The sequence below is a fragment of the Peromyscus eremicus genome, chromosome 18, assembly GCF_949786415.1.
Source record: "Peromyscus eremicus chromosome 18, PerEre_H2_v1, whole genome shotgun sequence".
NCBI classification, from domain to species: domain Eukaryota; kingdom Metazoa; phylum Chordata; class Mammalia; order Rodentia; family Cricetidae; genus Peromyscus; species Peromyscus eremicus.
Window position 1 is genome coordinate 27,197,922 of NC_081434.1, and position 22,727 is coordinate 27,220,648.

The window sequence follows — 22,727 nt, forward strand, 5'->3', positions numbered from 1 at the left end:
ATTCTTCCCAAATGATGGTAAAAACTAATCTTTAAAAAATAAATGTCGAAATCTATGAAAACTGTAAGTATACACAAGGAATATCTACAAGTAAAAACATATAAAAACAAAAAATTCAAACAGGAAATGTTTGTGCAGAGTAGAAATCAACTGATAACTATTAAATCATTTAATTTATTATACTTAATATTTATTTGAACTTTTCTAGAACGTTTAAAATTCTGTGCTATTACACACAAAAAAAGTATTTTTCCTAAAGATCTTTGCTTAGGAAAGTACAAATTTCTAATTTATAAAATCAAAGCTAATTACTACTAGTATTTTAAATGCACAAATTGAACATTCATCACACAGCTACACATTAAGAGCAATATTACTACATAACATGGGAGTACTGAATTTCAGATCAAGTTTTACCTTTTGGGCTCCCCTGGCATCTTTTAAAGTGCTTATCAATTCTTCTAAGCCTTTCAATTTTAATTCCATCTCCATCGTTTTGTTTTCCATATTTCTGTGTTCTTGCTGAGAATCTTTCATTTCCTGCATTATCTTCAGTTTGTCATTTTGCAGCTGAATCATGGTTTTGGAGAACTTTTCCTGCTGAGCCAAGGGTAACGCCCCACTGAACTGTCTTCGTAGAGACTGAATGGTTTGGCGCAGGTGTTTTGCTCTGTTTCTGCCTTCCAGGCGAGCATAGTAGAGAGTCTGCTCTTTCTCATCCAGTTTCTGCTCCAGGCGCAAACTGTAGGCCTCCATCTTCTGGAGTTTCGACGTAACTATCTCCAACTTACCAAGAGCAGTGGCCTCACTAATTTGAAGAGACACAACATGTTGGTGCAGTTTGGCAATTAGTGCCTTTTCATCAGATTGTGCCTAACAGTGAAAAGTACACAGTTATAGTAAATTTCAAGGTTTTTTAAATAAATATATCATGGGTTCAAAGTCACGGTTTACTAAATAAAAATATAAAACACTGTTGCACATGAGCTTTTTTTAAAAACAAACAATGAATTTTACTTTAACACAATAGTTACTAACTATATATTCAGAATGAAACATATTTAAAATTCTAATTAAATGATAGTTGGAATGGTAGTGTTTTCGCCTTTTAGTTCTCATATAACATTAACAGCACAATTTTGATACATACATAATAAATATATAAGCATATGTATTTATATATAAATTTATATTTATATTGTAATATATTTACATTTTATATATATTTTATATAGACTGTAATATATAAATATAAAATTATATACAAATGATTATTTTTTTATTCTCTCAAAACTATAGAACATGGGGTTATATGAAAAGTTACAAATATGTACAAGAGAAAATACAGTCAGTAAGGATTCATTAATTATTTCTCCTTAGTGTGTTAACTGATAGCTGTCAAATGCATATATAGGTATTTCAAATAAAAGAAGTTTTCTACTGTTGGGCGGTAGTGGCGCACACCTTTAATCCCAGCACTTGGGAGGCAGAGACAGGTGGATCTCCTTGAGTTCAAGGCCAGCCTGGTCTACAATGTGAGTTCCAGTACAGCCAGGACAGTTAGTTATACAGAGAAACCCTGTCTCAAAACAACAACAACAACAACAACAACAAAAAAAAAAAAAAAAAAAAAAAGAGGTTTTCACAGTCCCAACTAACAGAAACAGGTTTCTATTGCTGCACTACTTCCGGTTAGCACTCCACGTTTACTCCAGTGTCTGAGGTGAGCTCAGCAAAGAGCAGACTAAATGCAGGAGGCAGCACTATACACACCTGGTAGTCTAGCAGCTGCGTTCTGAGGGATTCCACTTCCTTCTCCCTGGACTGTTGTTGCAAATTCAAAAAATCAACTTGTCTTTTGGCAATATCAGAAATCTCTTTCAGTCTAGAAAGTGATAAAATATTTAAGGAACAATTCAGTAAATACCAAAAGCCCTAATTTTGAGACATCGTTCTAGAAAAGCAACTGTTTTTTAGCATCTCTTCTTTGTGTCAAGTCCAAAGAGATCAAGGGTCTCTTGAACTATTTCATGAAACCTAATTCCATATGAGACCAAAAAGTGATCTATAAAAACATCTTACTCTGGGAAGCCCATCACCTGTGGTATAGAATAATATATACATTTTGAAATATAATGCCATCTGTTGGGTGAAATTGAGATTGTGACTTATGTCATTTTCCAAATGCAGAGGGTCAGAGAACACTTGCTCCCACACATTTTTCCTAAGATACTTTTTATTATATTTAGGAAATGGTAGGTCAACGTATATAGGCTAATCTGTTCCCACTGCCTAGTTAAGAATCAATGTAATTGCCAGGCAGTGGTGGCACACGCCTTTAATCCCAGCACTTGGGAGGCAGAACCAGGCGGATCTCTGAGTTCAAGGCCAGCCTGGGCTACAGAGTGAGTTCCAGGAAAGGCGCAAAGCTACACAGAGAAACCCTGTCTTGAAAAACCAAAAAAAAAAGAATCAATGTAAAACTCTCATTTTAACTTTTACATTATGTGCTTCATACACAGATGAAAGTTATGTTACATATGGAAAGTGTGATTAGTTTATTTCAGTTTATCAGTTAGCTGAAACACACACACACACACACACAAAAAAAAAAAAAACAAATTATGCATTTGCACAAATTTCCCTTATGATTTCTATAACATAGCCAAATGAAAAAGTCTTTTGTTTGGGGTAGATTAATTTGAGCTAAGTGGAACATATACATCGGGTTTCCTCAGACTGATCTGAGGGCCTCTATAACAAAATATAATGAAATGAATAGCTATAAATTAGTCATCTACAAGGTAAAGTTTAGGAGAAGAAAGAAACAAAGTCAATCACAATGGAAAGAGTTAAAAATGACTGATTTTCCCAAAAGGACTCTCAAATGTTCTAAATGGATGGCTATAATTTTTTTAAGTAAAACACACACACACACACACACACACACACACACACACACACACACGCAAAATTCTAATAGTTATTTGTGCTTGACACATGAACTCAATGTTCCCCATGAATACCCACCGAAGAAGCACCTGACTAGAAAAGTGAGTGCATTGCATGTATTTAGTATTCTAAAGTAGCTGGGCATATTTCCTCCTGCCAAATGAAAAAGAACTTTTACCTCAGTGTTAGTAGTTCCTGAGTTCATGAATTAATACGTCAAATATCTTGCAGAATACCTACCACATAGCTAGTTCCTAAAAATGTGAATTAAATCAAAATAGAAATTAATTATGAATTATGTTTACATCAACCTTATAAAAAGGTAAAATTATTTTCAAAGTTAATAAAATAAATACTAAGTGACCCCTGCTCTTCTATCTCCATTTCCCCTGAAAAACAGGCAATATGAGTGAGATGTGGACCCTACTTGGTTTTTGTTCCAGGTTTAGTGCCTTCTACAGTTGCATCTGACATCTGGCGGTGAGACAAACTTTGAGAGGTCATTTCCTCTTTGATGTAATGTCACCTGGTTAAAAACTAACCCTGATATTAATCCTTTTCTTAAAAACAAAATGAGTATGGATATTGTCCCATATGTCTGTTGTTATCTTCTTAGAGACAAATCAAATAGACACATGAAATGACTGAAATGTTTGTGTGCACTTACTTAGACACTTCAACCTTGAGTTCGACCTCACTCTTCTCTAATTCCAGAATTCGCTGTCTGTCGGCATCACTCACTGCCTTGTTCACACTATCAGCTAATTCATCTCTCAACATCTGCTCCACCTTTTGTGCATCCAGGTTGATTTTGGTAAGCTGTGGAAAAGTAACAATAAGATATTCCTCAGGACTATTTCACTTTATTTACTCTGCTTTAACTTATGCTGGGACTAGAACCCAGAACCTGTGTAAACTAAGCATGCCAATGAACTACAGCCACAGCCTAAGCACATAACTTCTAGACTTCTGAGTACTACAGTCTTCTTTATTTTCCCCGAGTCCAGAAATAGATACAAAGTGGTAAGAACAGACTAAAGAAAGAATCAAGAACAAATTATAAAAAAGATGTAGTATAGTCCAATTCCATCATAAATTATTTATTTTAGGCAATCACTAAGAATTTTTGAACTATAAACAAAGTACTTACAAATAGTTAGAATTATATACATTTTACAAAATCATATAAATTTTTATTAATATTTAGTGGCTTAAAATAAAAATTATATTTATGCTTTGGAAAATATATCAACCTAAGGGAACATCTGTAAGGTGATGTTTAATCATAAGTTGCTGAATATTTGCAGACTGCTTAATTCAGACCACACTAAAAATCTTTAATAATTTCCTATTAAAGTTTTTGAAAGCAGAGATTTCTTACTATTTTACGTCTTATTATAGTCTTGCACCCAAACACATTTTTTTAAATAGGATTGGAAGACAATTTGCTTTTTAAAGAAACAACAATCTTCTGTTCATTATAACTAATACCATGATATTGTCAAGAAAGAATTTGTTTACAGAAATAAGAAGTTTAATCTAAAGCAATCCAGACTTTAAAATAATTGTCTGTATATCTATTATAAGAAATGCAAATGCTGCATACATATGCTACCTTAGAGACACAAAGTTCTTAATAATCCAATAACTACTATCACTAATTTTTACTATCTACTTACATAATAAAAATCATATCAAACCTCAGTGAATTTGGTTTCCAATTCAAAATTACGTTCTTCCATTTGTTTTAATGAAGTCCTTAAGTGTTCATACATTTTCTGACAGTGTTCAGCCCTCTGCCGTTCATTTAATTCCTTCATCTCCAACACAGTGATTTTTTTTGAAATAGAAACAATGTCACTATTTGTCATTGATTTCCTTGCCTTATCCATGTTTGATTCATTTCCTGGGTAATAATACATTACACAAAAGAAAATTCAGAAGAGGTATAAAAAAAGTAGTACAGTTCTATAGCAAAGAATGGACTTTATAAATTAAGATGTATCTGCATTCTTCTCTTTATTTATTCCTACCTGTCTGATGCCTATCCATTTATTCTTTTTAGAAGACAATTCTTCATTAATCAAATGACAACAAAAACTATTTGGTGTAGGATAATCTTTTTGTGCACTGTGAAAATGTGTCTCTGTTAAGGCACCTTCTGATTGGTTTAATAAAGAGCTGAACAGCCAACAGCTAGGCAGAAGAGGATAGGCAGGACTTCCGGGGAAAGAGAGGAACTCTGGGAGGAATCTGAGGCGCCAGAGATTCACCAGCCAGACACAGAGGAAGTCGGATGTAAGGTACTGAGGAGAGGTAACAAGCCACGTGGCAAAACACAGATTAATATAAACAGGTTAACTTAAGTTTCAAGAGCTAGCTGGGAACAAGCCTAAGCTAAGGCCAACCTTTCATACTTAATAAGAAGTCTCCCTGTCATTATTTGGGAGCTGATGGTCCAAAGACAGTCTGACTACAACTATAAGATTACTAAAACACTAATGTGAGGTCAGTGCAGAGCTGTCACAGGCTGGAGGGTTGGAACAAATTCAAATGAACCACTTGCTATGGAAAGATGTTAACGTCACTGGGGCAGTAGAGGACAGCAGTGTCACTTTGGACCTGCAAGTGCAATAACTTGATTTTTAATGTTATCAAACACCAAGCTCGAAAGTAAAGTCTGAAGTTATATGATTAAGAAATTGTACAAGCATAATCTCAAATCATGAGCATTATTTTGGGCCTTGTACACATGTAGTGTCAAATACTATCATATTGTAATTTTATATACAAATATATGGCAATTCAGATATAAATGAAGGTAATCTTTGTAGCATTCTAAATAATGGCAAAATAAAAAAATCCCTAACACTTTAATCATAACTACTCAAATAATAGGATATTGCATGAGTTTTTATGATAGATGATTAAATTATAGAAATACTTTGAATTTCTACTAAATTGATATAGTACATAATAAGTAATGTTTATTATTTAAAGTGCATAAAATATAAAAATATACATAAGAAAAATATGACATTATTGCAAATATAGGTAAAAATTCTCAAGTTTTCTTTGATTTTTTTTATTATCTTTTCACTTAAAGAGATCAAATATACAACACCAACTGTACTCAGAAAAACATATATTTCAAACTTATCACTAGGTTTTATTGTTAAAATAATTTAAAATAATTAGTGTTTAAACACAAATTAATAATACATGATTTTACTAGGAAAAAAAAAATCTCATGTGAGAACTATAAACCAAGCACCTAGGATATTATTCATCATCTGTATACTAAATTAATCTATAGGATACAGTTCATCTTTTGAAATCAAACTAAATCCCCGTATTTTACTATAGAAAAGGAATTTTCAGTAAAACAGAAGCACTGTTAGAACTGACATCTTGATATTATCAGTCTTAAGACTTACCTAATTTAATTTCTTGTTCCCAGGCTTGTTCAATGGTATGCAGCTTTTCCTTTGTAATCTCTAGTTCTTTACTTATAACATCCATCTGTTCTTTTAAAGATGCGTTTTCACACTGAAGGAGAGACAGACATAGAGATGAACTACCTGGCAAAGAGGATGAGTGCCACAGAAGTGACTGCTTTGACTTTGTGCATGAGCTCTTAAAACTCACAATCTACATTTTAATCTAAAAATTTAAGCTTTATTATAAAAAGATGCAAATAAAGATCACACACTGAAATTAACTAGATTCAAAAATATTTTTTTACAATTACAATTTCTCACACATCACACACACACAACACACAGTAATGAAAATAATAATGAAACTCTTGTATATAATAAATACATCTGGCTCTAGACTTCCAAGTATTAGACTTTGCCACTAAAGACACCTACTTATTTTAACCAACAAGGAGTACAGAGGGTTTCATAACTTTCACAAACTCTTGTTAATTTGCCTCATTCATACAAGCACTTTAGTGCATATCCCTAGTACATCATCTGCGGGTGCTAGATGTTAAGAGTAAGAAGAAGTAAGCACAAACCCCACATTTCACAGGCTTCTCCATTTAGAGTCTGTGTGTATGTGAGTGTGGTAGAATCCCCTGTACTAGTTTCTTCTTGTTGCTGTGATAAAATAGCCTATCACAAAAACACTTTTGGGGTGAGCTTATTTAAGGCATATATTTCCAGGTTACCTTCTATCATTAAGGAGATTCAAGGCAAGAACTTCCAATAGCTAGTCGCATCACCTCCAGTTAAGAACACAAATAAGTGCATGTATGCTTGCTTGCTTGCTTGCTCACATCAGCCTGATTTCTCCACTCTTACACAGAACAGAAACCCCCTCCTAGGTAACGGGTACACCACAGTAGGCTTTGTATTCCCATATTAATAAAGTTAGTTAAAACAACCCCCCCACAGACATGCCCACAGGACAACCCACTATGGATAATCCTTCATTGACACTCACATTCCCTAAATTCCAAAATCTGTAGTACTAGGCTCTTAATTTTGCTTATTGTTGCTGAGGTCTTCTAACACACAATGTTTTTCTAATGCAGCCCCATTTTCACTTCTCTGAGCCTTTAAACTCTTGTCTTGCTTTAAATCAGCGCTTCTCAACCTTCCTAATGGTTCAAACCTTTAATACAAGTCCTCATGTTGTGGCAACACCCAACCATAAATTTATTTTCGTTGCTACTTCATAACTGTAGTTTTACTACTGTTGTGAATCATAATGTAAACAGCTGTGTTTTCTGATGGTCTTAGGCGACCTCTGTGAAAGGGTCATTTGATCCCAAAGGGGTAGCAAACCAGAGGTTTAGAACCACTGCCCTAGAGCAAGAACTAACGTAAGGTAAACAGAGAAAGAATTTGACTTTTTGCCATTCAAGTGATGCCTAAACGTAGGAGTGGGTAACATGATTCATGTGGTTCATGACTATCATTTTAGCCAGTAAAAAAGATTTAAGACTGGAGATAGTAATGTGAGTAATAGCTGCAAGTAAACAAGGTACAGAGAAAAACCAAGACAATGCCATTAGAGATAGATAGGGCATAAAAGATGTGATTATTGTGTTAAGATTATAAATGAATTACAGAAAGGACAGGAGAGAAGGAAACAAGGGATCCTCGCTCACTCTTACTCTCACTCTCATTTTGGTTTGCTGTTTGAGACAGGATCTGTATACAGACTAGGCTGACGGTGGACTCATGGTCCAATTGCTGCTAACTCCCAAGTGCTGGGGTTAAAGGTGTATGCAACCACCACAGTCTCAACAGTTGATTTAACTGGATGGTGGGTCTTACAGAGCATAGAGAAGACTCTTGAAAGACTGGGTTTTGAGGCAGCTATCAAGCAGCCCAGTAGAAAATTCCTTGACTATAAAAAAACTATGACATTTTAAAGGGGTCACAAATCTCTTGGCATTCCTTATATTGAGAGGTGGGGACTGGACTATGCTGTCTTTCACTAAATTTTGGAAGCCTTGTGACTGCTGATCAATAGACAACAGTAAAGAATGACATATTCCTCTTCCAGAGTTATAGAGAGTAGCATGACTTCTACCTTGTTAGTTATACAAGAGCTGTGAGAAGTTCAGTAACACTGAGAGAGTGCCAGGCTGTGAGCTCCAATGTGTGGATCACAGGTAGACACTGGTAAACATCCCCAGCAGACAACCAGCCTTCAGTCATCCCTGTTGGGTGCCAGTTATGTGAGTGAAAGGGTTTTCAGATTAACCTTGGTCCCACTGCCCCTCCTGTTCAGTCATTCTTTTTTTCCAGTGAAATATTTTATTCGAAATCATGTTTTCATATAGTACATTTTGATCACAGTTTCCCCTCCCCACCTGTCATTCTTAGCCTAGACACCAGACACTGAAGAAGAAAGATAAATTATCTGTAGCAGGTGACTTTGGGTTCCGACACCAAGAAGCTACAGCAAGAATAAAATGATTATTGTATTCACTATATTTTACAGGCAGTTTTGTTACACTGCAATTTGGGGACATGAACATTTAATAAGCATTTTGAGACGAATTAATTATTAATACCGTTGAGATAAAAGACAGTTATTAAATTACAAGGAATATGAACTTTTAAAAGAGGTTTTAGTTGTAATTGTGTATCTGTGTGTATCTGTATGTGGCATAGGCATGGAAGTGCAGGTGCCCACAGTTCAGATGCCCCTGAAGCTTGAGTTCCAGGCAGCTGTGAGATGCCTGACCATGAATGCTGGGATCTGCACTCAAGTCCTCAGCAAGGGCAGCAGGTACTCTTAACACTCGTGCTTTTCCTCCAGCCTAGGTATATCCATAGGTCATATACATCTACTAATTTTCAGGAATGATGGGAAAACAGAAGAATTAAGCTACAAGTTACTCACTGAAGGTAAACAATATGCCTCAGCAAGTGTAAGCTCCTGGGGTGCAAGCCTGACAAGCTGTGTTCTATCCCCTGAACCTACCATGAACGGACTCCTGAAAATTACTGACCTAAACACATATGCAAACACACACACACACACAAAGACACACACACAAATAATAATAGTAATAGTAAATAAAATTTAAAAAACTCGTTTTTGAAGACCAAAGATGGAGTTCAGAGGTTCAGTTCTTGCCTAAATTTGATATTTAGCAATACAAAATAAGGAAAGAAATGGCTCACTGGTAGCTAACTGCAGATTTATCATCAAGAGCTTTGTTAGTACTAGAAAGAGAAAACAAGCACATGGAGAATGGGAAAAGGAAATTATTACTACATCTAAATAATCAGAATTATCTTTGAACAGTAACAGAATCACCTCTGATCTTCAGCAAAAGCAATAAAAAGTAAGTGGATCATGATCATTCCTAGGTGGTATTAATACATAATGACTAAGCCATCTTGCAGATGTCATCAGAAACACAATGTTTGATTTACTCAGTACGTTCCCCTAAGCAAGTAAGAGCTTGTGAGCTCTCCAAATTATTTACGATTCTATGCTTATGGGAGGATCTGAAAGGAGATTAAGCCTAAAGACATATACCTCAATTTCTACTGAGAAGCCTGTAGACAATATTTCCTCAATTTCCACTGAGAAGCCTGCAGACATAAACCTCTATTTCTACTGAGAATGATAAAAATTAAAACTTGCTTGCTTAATTTTAAAAAACGTAGAGAGTTGGGCTGGAAATAACACTGGCTGTAATTGTCAGTAACCCCAGTTCCAGAGGGTCCAAGAACCTCTTCTGGTCTCTGCAGGCACAGCAAGCATGTGGTACACATATACACACTCAAACAAAATACCCCTGCACATCAAATCCAGACAAACAGCTCAGTGGATACATCTGTTGGCTGTGCAGTGTGAGGACTAGCGTTTGGATTTGAAGCATCCATGTAAAGAGATGGGCAAGCAGGCAGCAGCTTCCAGTCTCAGCATTCAGGAGACAGAGACAGGACCTTCAGGTCAAGCTGGCTATGTAGACTAGCGAACTGGCAAACTTCAGGTTCAGTTTCACTAAATAAAAAGTGAGGAGTGATTGAGGAAGATACTGACATCAACTGCAGACCTCTACATGCATGTGCACACATGTGCATATTCATCTGCACAAGCCAGTGTGCCATATACATGCCAACACACACACACACACCACCACCACCACCACCACCTTGGAAATAAAGATTAAGAAGCAGTAAACAGAATAATGAAAGGCCTAGACTGTACATACTATAGTCTAATTAAACTTATATCATTCCACTACTCTTGCCTCTGTGTGTGATGTGTGTGAGAATAGGCACACATGTGATGAAACATGTAGAGATTTAAAAACAGCTTTTGGAAGTCTGTTCTTGCCATTCATTTTGAAACAAGCATGGTATTTTCTGATTGTTTCTGCCTCTGTGCTGTAGAATTCAGACTAGCTGGCCACAAGCTTCCAGGAAAGGCAATTTTCCTCTCTATCTTCCTTCTGGCTGTAGGAGTGATGTCATTATGGGTTGTAGCTGAAGTTTCCCTGGTCCTGCCTGGCCCACAGTCAGGACAAATCTCTCTCACCTGCCAGTCCTGCAGCCGCTTAGACCAAGTAAACATATAGAGACTTATATTACTTATAAACTATATGGCCATGGCAAGCTTCTTGCTATCTAATTCTTATATCTTAAATTATCCCATTTTTATTAATCTATAAGTTGCCATGTGGCTTGTGGCTTATTGGTACTTTACATCTTACTTCTCATGGCGGCGGCGGCGGGCAGCGTCTCTTGACTCAGCCTTCTACTTCCCAGAACTTTCCTCTCTCCTTATCCTGCCTATACTATACTTCCTGCCTGGCTACTGGCCAATCAGCGTTTTATTTATCAATCAATCAGAGCAACACTTACAGCATACAGAAAGACATCCTCAACAATGGGTCCAAACTGGCTTTTTTCTCCCCATGATGTAGTAGTTGTCAACTTGACAGAATCTATAATCATCTGGGAGATGGCTCCTCTGGGGGATTATCTTGACTGCATTAACTAATGGAGGAAAAGCCATCTTGACCATAGACAGGATTACTTCCCTTACTGGGGCAGAAGACTATATAAAATGGAGCAAGCAAGCTAAGAAATAGGAAGCATGCACTCACCTGTGACTTGACTGTAAACACAATGTGACGAATTGTTTCACGCTCCTGCTATGTTGATTTCCCTACCATGATAGACTCTACCAAGAACTGAGTTAGATAAACCCTTCTTTTTAAAGTTACTTTTGTTGGGTGATTTATTATACAACTGGAAAAGAAACTAAAACATATGCATTTCATGGATCCAAATTACTTGTCAAATATGCTCTTACATTCACAGCCATCTCCTTCATTCCCCACCCTAATTTTCAATATTTCTAAAACATAGGAGAATGGAGATTTGGAGAGCTCATCCAACATCTAGGAAATGCCATTAATAATGCATCCACAGTCAAATAAATTCATCATAAGAAACCAAATATGAGATCAGGGTAAGAAAAGAAAGGAATGGGTACTGAATAGCATTTCTCCCTTTAATTACATGTGTGCCATGAAAGAAGTTTGGCTCAGCTAACTCATATAAGACACATAAGAGGATGACCTAGATAAAGTCACTTTAAACTATTTGCAATTATAAATAGATAGTATGTTACTTTTAGGTATACGCATTGATATCTGGGACGAACCACAATTAGATTAGACCTATAATATACCTCTACTACAATTACATAAATAAAACCCAGCTTTAATCACTTGAAATGAGTAAAATTCCTACAGACCCCTCAAGGTAAAGTGGCTAGTATACCAAGGTGCAAAGATCATACTCACTCACCTCTAGGTGTTCTAAGTTACTTGTTCTTTGAACAAGCATGTTATCTTTCTGCAATATGTCCCTGTACTTAGTAGTCAGTTCATTGTACTGTTTATTGGCCAGTTCTAGTTCAGACAGAGAAACACTATTATCTACAACTTTCTGGAGAGCTGCAATTTTGAAGGTAGCCATTTCCTGGAAAAAAAAAAAAGATACACTGAGTTAAATTTGCACATTTTTTTTTCCTGGTAAAGCATTAGTCACTTTTAAGAAAGATAATTCAATTGAAAGCAAAGCAGATTTTAAAGCCACTTGAAAAATATATATATTTATCATGTTATTCTTTCATATAAGATATAATATTTGGAAAGTTTTAATTAGCAATTTAAATGAGTCCTTTTATAACTTGTCACAGTAAAATGAAATATAGTTAATTTAAGGAAGTATAATAATCAGTAATCATTCAGAAATCATCTTTTGATGCCTGCCTATTCTAAATTTTAGAAGATTAAAATCAATTATTTGACACTTTGTGACAAAATTAGCATCGACTAAAGGAACCTTTACATTTTAGCTATGTTTGCTTTCTTGAAGTCACACAAACTCATTTTTGGTTCCTATTATTGAGTGATTAAAATATTTAAATAGTAATAATAAGGACTTAAGTTATTACTTATTTCATATTTGCTACAATTTAATATAGAATATTCTTCCCCCAAAGTGACATGTCAAAAGCGTATTCTCCAGAATGGTGCTGTTACGGAATTGAAATAACTAGGGTATGGAGTCTGCTGGAAAGTCTTCCGTCACTTGGAAGGTACTTTCAAAGAGTACTTTGGGACCTCTGTCCCTTCATGCTCTCTTTCTCTTTGTACTGTAATTGGCTATGTTAAGAAGGCCTCTACTACCCACACTCTACTATGACGTTCTTGTGCCACCACAGGCCAAGGTAATGAGATCATATTCCCAAGCCTCCACATTTCTGAACCAAACCCAGCTTTTCCCATTTCTCAGTTGAATTATCCTAGGTATTTGGTATAGTCCTGGGAAACAAAGTAACGTATGTTCTATGATAGCTCTGAAAGTCAATCAAAGGCACTAAAGTGGTTTGATTAAAACAAACAAGGTATGGGACTCTGAGTTCTGTCCGGTAAGATGCTCTATGATAAGCTGAAGTCACATAAAAAAGCATAGTGAAGTGGTGGAAGCGAGGGGTACAGTAACTAACCAAGCTGACGAAGTGGGATGGAGAAGTTGCAGTTATAATTCATTCCTGAGCATAGTGACTTCATATCTAATTCCAACAGCTTCTCTGCGTATAAATAAATACCTACTATTCTACCTTATTCTAGGGTGTGGTTTCATTTTGTGAAGCAGTCTGGACAAAAGACATGGAAATATGTTTTGTTTCCTTTAAAATATCTCCTTTTTTTATTTTCTATTATAAAAAATAAAATACAAAAACCAAAAAGTAAAAAAAAAAAAAAAATGTTTGAAGAAAGAAGAAGGATGACAGAGAACTCCAGCTGCATTTTAAGCACTATCTATATTGGTAAAACTCCGAGAGTCTAATCTTTCTAAAGGCCACATAAATAAAAACAAGAACATTCCTGAGTCTCAGAATCACCCTTAAATCCTGTCCATATAGAAACAGCTCTCGGGTAAAGGGACAGGCACGTGTAAGCGGGTACTCACTCCCAGGTCCTGTTTCTGGTGCAGAAAAACCACCTGGACGGTGTTCTGTTACCTAGAGAGCAGAGCACGGGGCAGCAGCTAGACATTTCTCATTAAATCTTTCAAAACATAAATGTTTTTTATATTCTAATTCACTTTTAAAAATCCTAATATTGAAAGCAAAAAGAAAATAAAAAGGCTAGGGAATTCTTTGAAGTTACTAGAATATGTTATTTTTGCCAACACATGCCCAGTAGGATAGATTCCAAGGAAAATAACAACTGCAAAGAAATTTTAGGACATATTAATAAGTGTTAGCCGGGCGGTGGTGGCGCACGCCTTTAATCCCAGCACTCGGGAGGCAGAGCCAGGTGGATCTCTGAGTTCGAGGCCAGCCTGGGCTACTAAGTGAGTTCCAGGAGAGGCGCAAAGCTACACAGAGAAACCCTGTCTCGAAAAACCAAAAAAAAAAAAAAAAAAAAAAAAAGTGTTACAGATGTTATTATTTTTAATTAACATGTGATATCTGATAAAATAATTACTTTAATCTTTCAGTTTTCTATGCAAAACAATGAAGAAAATAACATTACAAAGTTAAATGAGTTTAGGGACTAAAACAGTGTTATAACGACTTCATAATGCTAAGTTTGAATTGGCAATAACAATATGAACTGGTATTCTAAAATTACACACTATAGTCCCTATATTGTCCAAAGAAAGAGACAAGCAGCATGACATCCCAGAGCAATGGCACTATGGAATCAGTTCTGGGTATATAAATATTTGACCCTCTAAAAAGAGACAGAGCTCTTTAAAGAACTGGATTACTTTATATCCACTGAAGTAGTGTAGAAATTAGGTCTAGAAAAAAATTTTATGCCAGAAAACAAATCAAGCTTGGCTCAAAAACTAATGGATCCTTGCTAAAATATCTAAGAGATATTGTCAAAAGCCTCCTAATAGAGAAAGTTAAGATTCATCACTTGAGCAAAATGTGCCTAATGTTTAAAAGTCTGTGAATCCATTATAACCAAAGAAGAAGAATTTTAGGTTGGAAACAAAGCAATGCCCCCAGAAACAGAGCACACACACCCTGTCCTTGTCTACCTGGTGGTTAAAAGGAAAGATCAAAGCACTCATACTGTCTTCACAATGGGAAATACACTTCAAGAGGACTTGACACCCTGTCCAAAAGTTCTCTACTTTCAAAAGACTGTAACAGCACTAATAATATGAGAAAATCATGAGCACCCATTCCAGTCTATCATCATGAATGCTAAAATTATTGAGAAAAATAGCAAAGGATCCTATATGTATAACATTCTAAAATCTTATCAGTTAACTACTTAAAAATGTAGGTATAGCCGGGCGGTAGTGGCGCATGCCTTTAATCCCAGCACTCGGGAGGCAGAGGCAGGCGGATCTCTGTGAGTTAGAGGCCAGCCTGGTCTCCAAAGCGAGTTCCAGGAAAGGCGCAAAGCTACACAAAGAAACCCTGTCTCGAAAAACCAAAAAAAAAAAAAAAAAAATGTAGGTATCAATCAAAAAATGACGTAAATCCCCACAAAAGACTATCCAAACAGATATGCTATCTTTTCGAGTAACGTAACATAATTATTTAAGCCACATTCTTGCTAAAGCTGTTCCAATTTAATCAAATCAAGGGCTCAGAGCTAAACTTGTTAAAATCAAAATAAATAGATCTATCAAATACTCTCAAAGAGAAGAGCAAAACAAAGCAAAAGAGCTTGCTGTCTTTGAAATTTAGGACATGGAACTATCAAATCCAATAAATGCATTATTCATGATCAAAGCTTAGAACTAAAGAAGACTTAATATAGTCTGCACAGTAGGGAAATAAATGTCAATTTTTCAATAAAATAACATTATTACGGTTATTTAAACAAAAGTCTTCTATCGTAGAGATGTATACTAAAAATATTTATCAGAAAAATGTCTACAATTTAAGTATTTATACAAAAAAAAGGATGAAGTAATTACAGCAAATGTCAATAATCATTAGCCATTAATCACAGATGTGCATGATTCTTAACTGTCTCCAGATCCGGAAAGTTCCTGAGTCAAAAGAAAAAAAAATCAGAAATACCTTAAATCTTTGCAAACTTCCAATTTTTTCAGTAACTTCGGCTTCCATTGATACTAAGTCGTTCTTGTGCTTCCCATTTTCTTTTCTAAGCTGCCGCTCCGTTTCCACTAAGGTCGTATACTGCCGTATGAGGGACTTCTCATTCACTTGCAAAACAGTGATTTTCCTACTGTTTTCTGAAAGCATTTTCTTCATTTCACTTGAATCCATCTGAAGGGCATTGAGCAAGTTCTGCACAAAATCACACTGATGTTACTGAATGACTCTAGTTATCCTCATCTGTACCTGGCAGAAGGATGCTCAAAGTGGTGCTTACATTATACTCCTTTATTTTCACAGCATCCTGTTGGACTTGATCCTCAAGTTTCCTCTTCTCCTCTTTTATTGTCTCAGCTTCTGTTTTCCAAGTCTCCTTTTCACTATAGTATCATGCAATAACAATTAAAAAGATGAAAAGTAAGTAGAACAAAATATTTAATTGCAAAAGGGGCAAATTTAGATTATGGAAGCTTTAACTGTTTTCAGAATAAGAGACATACTACCTAACATTCGACATGCAAGAAGTTAAATTTTCACTCAATATTTTTAATAAATTAAAGGTAGTATCACAATTTTATCACATTTTTCATCTTTATCTTCCCTATCTCTTTAAAATATCTGCAGCACAATACACCAGTCCTCATCCAGACATAAAACATACATGGCAAGTCTACAGTATTTTGTGTCAATAAAAAGTAAATAGAAAAAAAAAGGTTCTTTGAAACTTCATTCTAGCACTAGAGGTTTCCTAACAAAAGGGCAGAAGAGCTGGTTGTACAGAGCACCCAATGGAGCCAATTGATTTGTTAAAAAAATACATAGATATATTTTTATTTTATACACACACACACACACACACACACACATATAAAACTTCAATTGAGTAACTACTCAGTTAGAATATGGAATTTATAAACAAATTACTATAAAAAGAAAAGGACTAAGCATATAGAGTTAATACAGTAAACAAACTCTTACAAAAATCAAATCTCAAAATTCCGGCCCAACTCTTAAATATAAGCAATGAATATGCCGGAATAATTAGGATGCAAATATTAGATATTACTGGATTTGCAGACAACTGACTTTCTCTTCACCACTGGGTATCAAATGTAAAGAGTTTCTTGGTTAGGGGTGGGATCCTGTGTCCACTTCATTTTTTTTTTTTTTTTTTTTTGGTCATTTTTAAAGAGAGAGGAAGAAAAAATAAAGACATAAATTTGGGTACTTAGGAAAGAGAGTGTGTCTTGGAGGAGCTGGGAGCGGGGAAACATGATCAAAATACACTGTTTGAGGATAATTTTTAAAAGATCTAAAAGAAGGTATGAGAAGGATGTAAACAAGAGCATGTTCAAGAGCTCTACTGCACACATTGTGATTTCTTGATACGCTTGAAAATTGTTAAATGGTAGATCATTATATTCTCACCATAAAAACAATGAGTGGAATAATAAGTATATTACACAAGTTGATTTATCTATTCCACTTTTACAAGAATTAAAATACCTTTTTATATGCATAAACAAATATATTTATTTATTGATTAAAAGAAATCAAAATTAATCATTTTTACAAGTACATACGTCATTGCTGCTTACCAAAAAGTCATACAACTGTTCATTTATGCTTGGCATAAGCCAATTTTAGTGGCATCATTACCTTTGCTACTAAATAATTTTGATTTGAACATGTGACTTAATTTTGACTAGATATGTGTCAAAATACGAAAAACATGTTCTTCTTCTTCAATGGACATAAATCACTGATCTGTGAACTCGTGGAAATGCATTATAACAATAGGAGATAGCAAAAAGCCATACAAATTGATCCATCCTCTAACTACCTCTGGGTTTCCTGTCAATGAGATGCTACCATAAGTGTTTAAAATCACCTTTGATTATGAAGCATAATTCCTACTAAGAATATGATTGAATTGAGAAAATGAGAGAGATAAGGGGAGGCATGTTAGTTCCTTATGAATATATTTCTATAGTAATGACAATGATGAATACTGCTAATATTTATAGTGTACAGTTCTGCAGTGCACTAGCATAAACATTTTCATGTAATAATTCACTTGGATTGCATTACAACCCTACTGGGGTTAAAACAGTATTATCATAGAAACTAAGATAAAAGAAAAGGAAAAGCAACTTGCTCAATGCCTCTCGCCTACCCAGTGTTGGAGTCTAGTTAATCTCTACCAATCCCAGACATGAAGAGTATTGAGATCACTAAACTAGTTCAGAAACATGTTTAAACATGTTTTTGACAGCAATTCTGTGGAGGGGGATCAATACTTTTCTTTGTGACTGTCAGAACAGTACTATACTCCAACTAAAATTATAGTTTTCAAAACATAAATACCTTAGATAGTCTTTATATAATAGACTCTGCTGATGACGAATTACTGCAAATTTTCTGTTATAATCTTCAAGAGAATCTTCTAAATGCTTTAGCTTCTTTTCTTTATTGTCTAGTTCCTAAAAATTAGTTTGTAAATTAGAATTTAAATAGTATTAGACTATATTTTTGAATCCAAAGGTTCATGTTCCAAAAAGATTATTACAACTCTGTATTTTCAACATTTTAATATAAGGTACAACGAATGAGGCAATACACATAAAAAGTGCTATAAAACAAGCAAAATTCTTTTCAAATATGGCGGCTGCAGTAAGCACAAAAGCTGTCAGATACAGGATTTCACCTTCAGCACAAATGTTCATCAAACAGAACAGTTAAATGCTCAACTCCTATTACTTAGCCACATATTCTCTGGCCAGCACACGTTTCTGTGCCTTGACTAAAATTAGCCTTTCTATTTCCTTTGAAATATGGGGAAACTGTGACTTCTGCATTAATGAATTAAAGCATTTATTTGCATGCATGTGAGCACACAGTGCATGTGTGGAGGTTGGAGGAAAACCTGAGGAGTCTGCTCTCTCCTTCTACCATGCGGTCCAGGTGATTGATCATGAACACTGGCCATCAGGGCCGGCACCACGTGCCTTTACCCACTGAGTCATCCTGCTGGGCCCCCCCCTTCTTTTTTAATTAAAAAAATATATATAAATCTTAGATCATGCATATCATGTTGCCATTATTTGTTGATGGTGTCCCTCTAATGTACAAAAATAAGTCATTAATATTGCTGTGAATTTAAAAATAGATGAATTTTAAAGAAATGTTTTGATATGTTGCTAAGTTACTCTTACATGACTTGGGTAGCACACAAATTCAAATAAAGAAAAGAATAATGTTATGTCCAAATACAAAAGGAAGATTTGGTTGTAACTCACGCATCACACCAATAGATAATCTAGCAGTGGGAAGCAATGATACCTACAATTACAAATCTATTTTTAAAAGTATAATTACAGGGTATGTGATGTCATAGATATTAAACTTCAGGTTATTTTTAATCCCATTGTATAGATGGCAAACAGTAAATCAAGCACAGGGTAAGTAATAAAGTACCCTTTCTAATTTGCAGTGGATCAGCAATTCACACAAGAAAGAAAAGGGGAAAGTCAAGTTTACTGCACAAAAAGCGACACTTCTAATAACGGCACTGAGGAGCTTTGTCATTTTATTCTCTCACTTTTCTAACCAGCCACAAACACGGCTACAATGCTACGTTATAGTGTCTGCTTATAATTTTTCATGTCCTTATAAATTTCAAATGAGTAACACAAATGAACAGGATGTCTGAACATGCTTTACATGGAGGTAAATGGAATGAACTTCCTTTGTTTCTATTAGCTCAGCTGACTCATAATCTACTAATAACATACCTGCTTCTTCTGAGAACTCAATGGAATTCATAGACTAAATTAAGAAACGTACTATCAAAAATGTCTGTCATTAACACATAAATGACCAGTACCTGCAAAAGGTGTATTAGATATTCATTCTGGGAATTGATGATATGGGCACTAGACGGTGCTACTCCATCAGGTAAGTCTACACCTTTGTAAACTACATTGGATCCTGCAGACTGACGCAGAAGATCAGTTTCTTTCTCCAGATGTTCAATCTGGAAACAACCCAGGAATGATTACAGTTAGGAAAACTACAAGGCAATAAGTTATACTTCATGCTTTCTCTATTGAGTATCTTTTTAAATGGACGAGAACAACTTGACAAGAATTAATTAGATTAAACTTCAATTTTTACTTAGAAATGCCTAATACAAAATTTAGAGCTCTTAGGTTCTCTTTTATAGTTCAAGGAACTTATTTTTCCACATAACTTCCTAAGGAATCTTTAAAAAACAATGTGCAGAGAGTGAGAGACTTTGGAATGTCCAGCCTAACTAGGGCTCAAGGATATACGTGAATGAGGGGCACAAAGATCCTAAGGACCAGAAGTTGTGGGTGACTGAGGAAACAGCCTTTTTCAGCCCCAGCAGAGCAGATGCCTATATGGAGATTGTTGTGACAGGACACACAGTATCTGTAAATGATCAAGCCTGAAAATCCCAGCATAGAGGAAAGGATACACTCATGAAGTCCCACCCCCAGCCAAGGAGCCATTTGTAATTGGTAACTGCCAGGAGAGGAAGAAATGCATTTTCTTCAGGAGAGTGACAATGGGTCTATCTATCAACCATACTCCAGGGTAAGCCCCATGCTCTGGAGTAGTTAGTTGGCTATCACAAATCAGAGTCTATGGTTTCTGTTAGTTTCTTTTGGCTGTTGTTTTAAGAGGGAGAAAGAACACGATGCATGGTTGTTAGGGAGGATCTAAACAGAGCAGGTGTGGATGGGATATATTCAAAATATACTATGAGAAATTATCAAATAATAAATAAAGACATTTTTCAAATCTCAAAAAAAGTCATTTTAGGCTTGAAAGAACTCAAAGGACGTTCTCATCTCATAAAGCAGTCTTTAAAAAAAGGTTCCTAGCCAGGTGGTGGTGGTGCACACCTTTAACGCCAGCACCTGGGAAACAGAGGCAGGCAGATCTCAGTGAGTTCGAGGCAGGCCTGGTCTACAAAGGGAGTTCCAAGATAGCCAGAGCTGTTATATAAAGAAATTCTGTCTCAGAAAAATACAACAAAACAAAAGTTTCCTATTGAACATACAGTCATAGGTGTAATATTTGCTTGTATTTAATAAAATTCTCACCTTTAAAATTGCTTTTGTCAACTGCTCTGAAAAATTGATAGCCTCTTTCCGGGATTCCCTGAGTTCTTGTCTTAGCTCTTCATTCCGTCCTGTGAGCTGGTCAACTTGGGCTTTCAAATGCACACTGGCATCAAAGATTCCTTCTGCATTCTTTGATTCTATAGCCTAGCAGATTTATATTATATATATTACAAATGCAATGGAAAACAGTCAAATCACAGACAAGAAAAATATGCCCTTAAACAATTTAATTATCTTTCTATGTTCGCTGGCATATCTAATAAAAATGCTATTGAATTTCTTATTTATGAAGTAATCTTTATAAAATTTAAGTTTGGCTTATGTTACTATACATATTGATTACTTCATTAAAATAAATAACATTGATTAAATATTACTAGATTAGTGGAGTGGAAAACAACCAGACAGTAATAAGAAGATCAGCATTCATATATGAGCCCGTTTCTTGTCAGCTGGGCAAGTAACTTAGTTTCCTTACATCTTTACTTCCTCACTCCAGCATCTACAAAGCAGAAGTGTTAGTTCTGCAGTTTGTGGGGGCAATATGATGAGCTGCTGCTAGCACCTGCTGCTTATACTTTCCTGCCATGATAGGTCATACCTGAAATGTATAATTCAGCCTGTTTCTTAAGCTGCTTTTTATCTGAGTAATTTATCACAGTATCAAAAGAAGAAACCCATAGAGAAGGATTGGCTGCAGGCTAACATTAACATGTGAACGTAACTTACATTAACCAGTCTTTCAAGACTCGGGATGATTAGAGATGTTTCACCTCCTTTCACATCAGGATCCTTCTGCATGTCCTTAATAGCTTGCAAAATTTCTTTCATACCTTCCTCAAGTTGTTTATTTTCTTCAACTAATTCTTTTACTGCAATTACATTTTTTTCACATTGAATAAATAAATCTTTTCTACAACTTACATTTTCCATGTGACAATATTTTAGATAGAAAAAAATTTGGAGAACAAAAATTTAAATAAAGTTCAACTATAAATGGAACAAGAATAGCTGAAGATAACTATCACACCTATTTTAGTCATGTGTGTGTGCGCGCACACACACACACACACACACACACACACACAGAGCATGGCTTTGTCATATTAAAATCTTCCAATTTTTATAACTTTACTTTCACTTAAGCATATAAAATTGTGATGTATTTTCATAAAAAAACCGTGCACTTAACATTCTATAACAATAAAAATAGCAATGTAAACCACAAAGATATATAACAGGGACTGAGCTATAAATTATTATTATTACAGGCAATTAAAGATTCAAAGAATAACTAATGTACTAAAATCCTGTAGGTTTAAATTTTAGTATAGGGAAAATAGGTATAGAAAAGGAAGAGATAATAGTGACTTACATTTATTCTGAAATTTAGCAATTACTGTCTTACTTCTTTCTAAATCTCTTTCCTTTTCTATTAGTTCTCTTGAAAGAAATTCATTCTGAACAAAGAGAATAAAAACGTTTTATAAAATACCACAGTAATAAAGAGGTTTCACAAAC

At 35.2% G+C, this 22,727-nt stretch overlaps 1 protein-coding gene across 1 annotated transcript in view; it reads right to left on the reverse strand.

Moving 5' to 3' along the window:
- Cep290 (centrosomal protein 290) overlaps positions 1-22,727 on the reverse strand; it is an 80,180-nt gene that overhangs the window by 31,854 nt on the left and 25,599 nt on the right. Inside the window, exons 20-32 of the mRNA XM_059245235.1 lie at positions 22,582-22,666; positions 21,936-22,078; positions 21,186-21,350; positions 19,940-20,089; positions 18,421-18,536; positions 16,331-16,433; positions 16,015-16,245; positions 12,255-12,428; positions 6,390-6,501; positions 4,653-4,858; positions 3,620-3,771; positions 1,774-1,885; positions 418-873 (exon numbers count right to left, since the gene is read on the reverse strand). Coding sequence (XP_059101218.1) covers positions 418-873; positions 1,774-1,885; positions 3,620-3,771; positions 4,653-4,858; positions 6,390-6,501; positions 12,255-12,428; positions 16,015-16,245; positions 16,331-16,433; positions 18,421-18,536; positions 19,940-20,089; positions 21,186-21,350; positions 21,936-22,078; positions 22,582-22,666 — 2,205 coding nt within the window. The remainder of the gene's footprint in view (positions 1-417; positions 874-1,773; positions 1,886-3,619; positions 3,772-4,652; positions 4,859-6,389; positions 6,502-12,254; positions 12,429-16,014; positions 16,246-16,330; positions 16,434-18,420; positions 18,537-19,939; positions 20,090-21,185; positions 21,351-21,935; positions 22,079-22,581; positions 22,667-22,727) is intronic.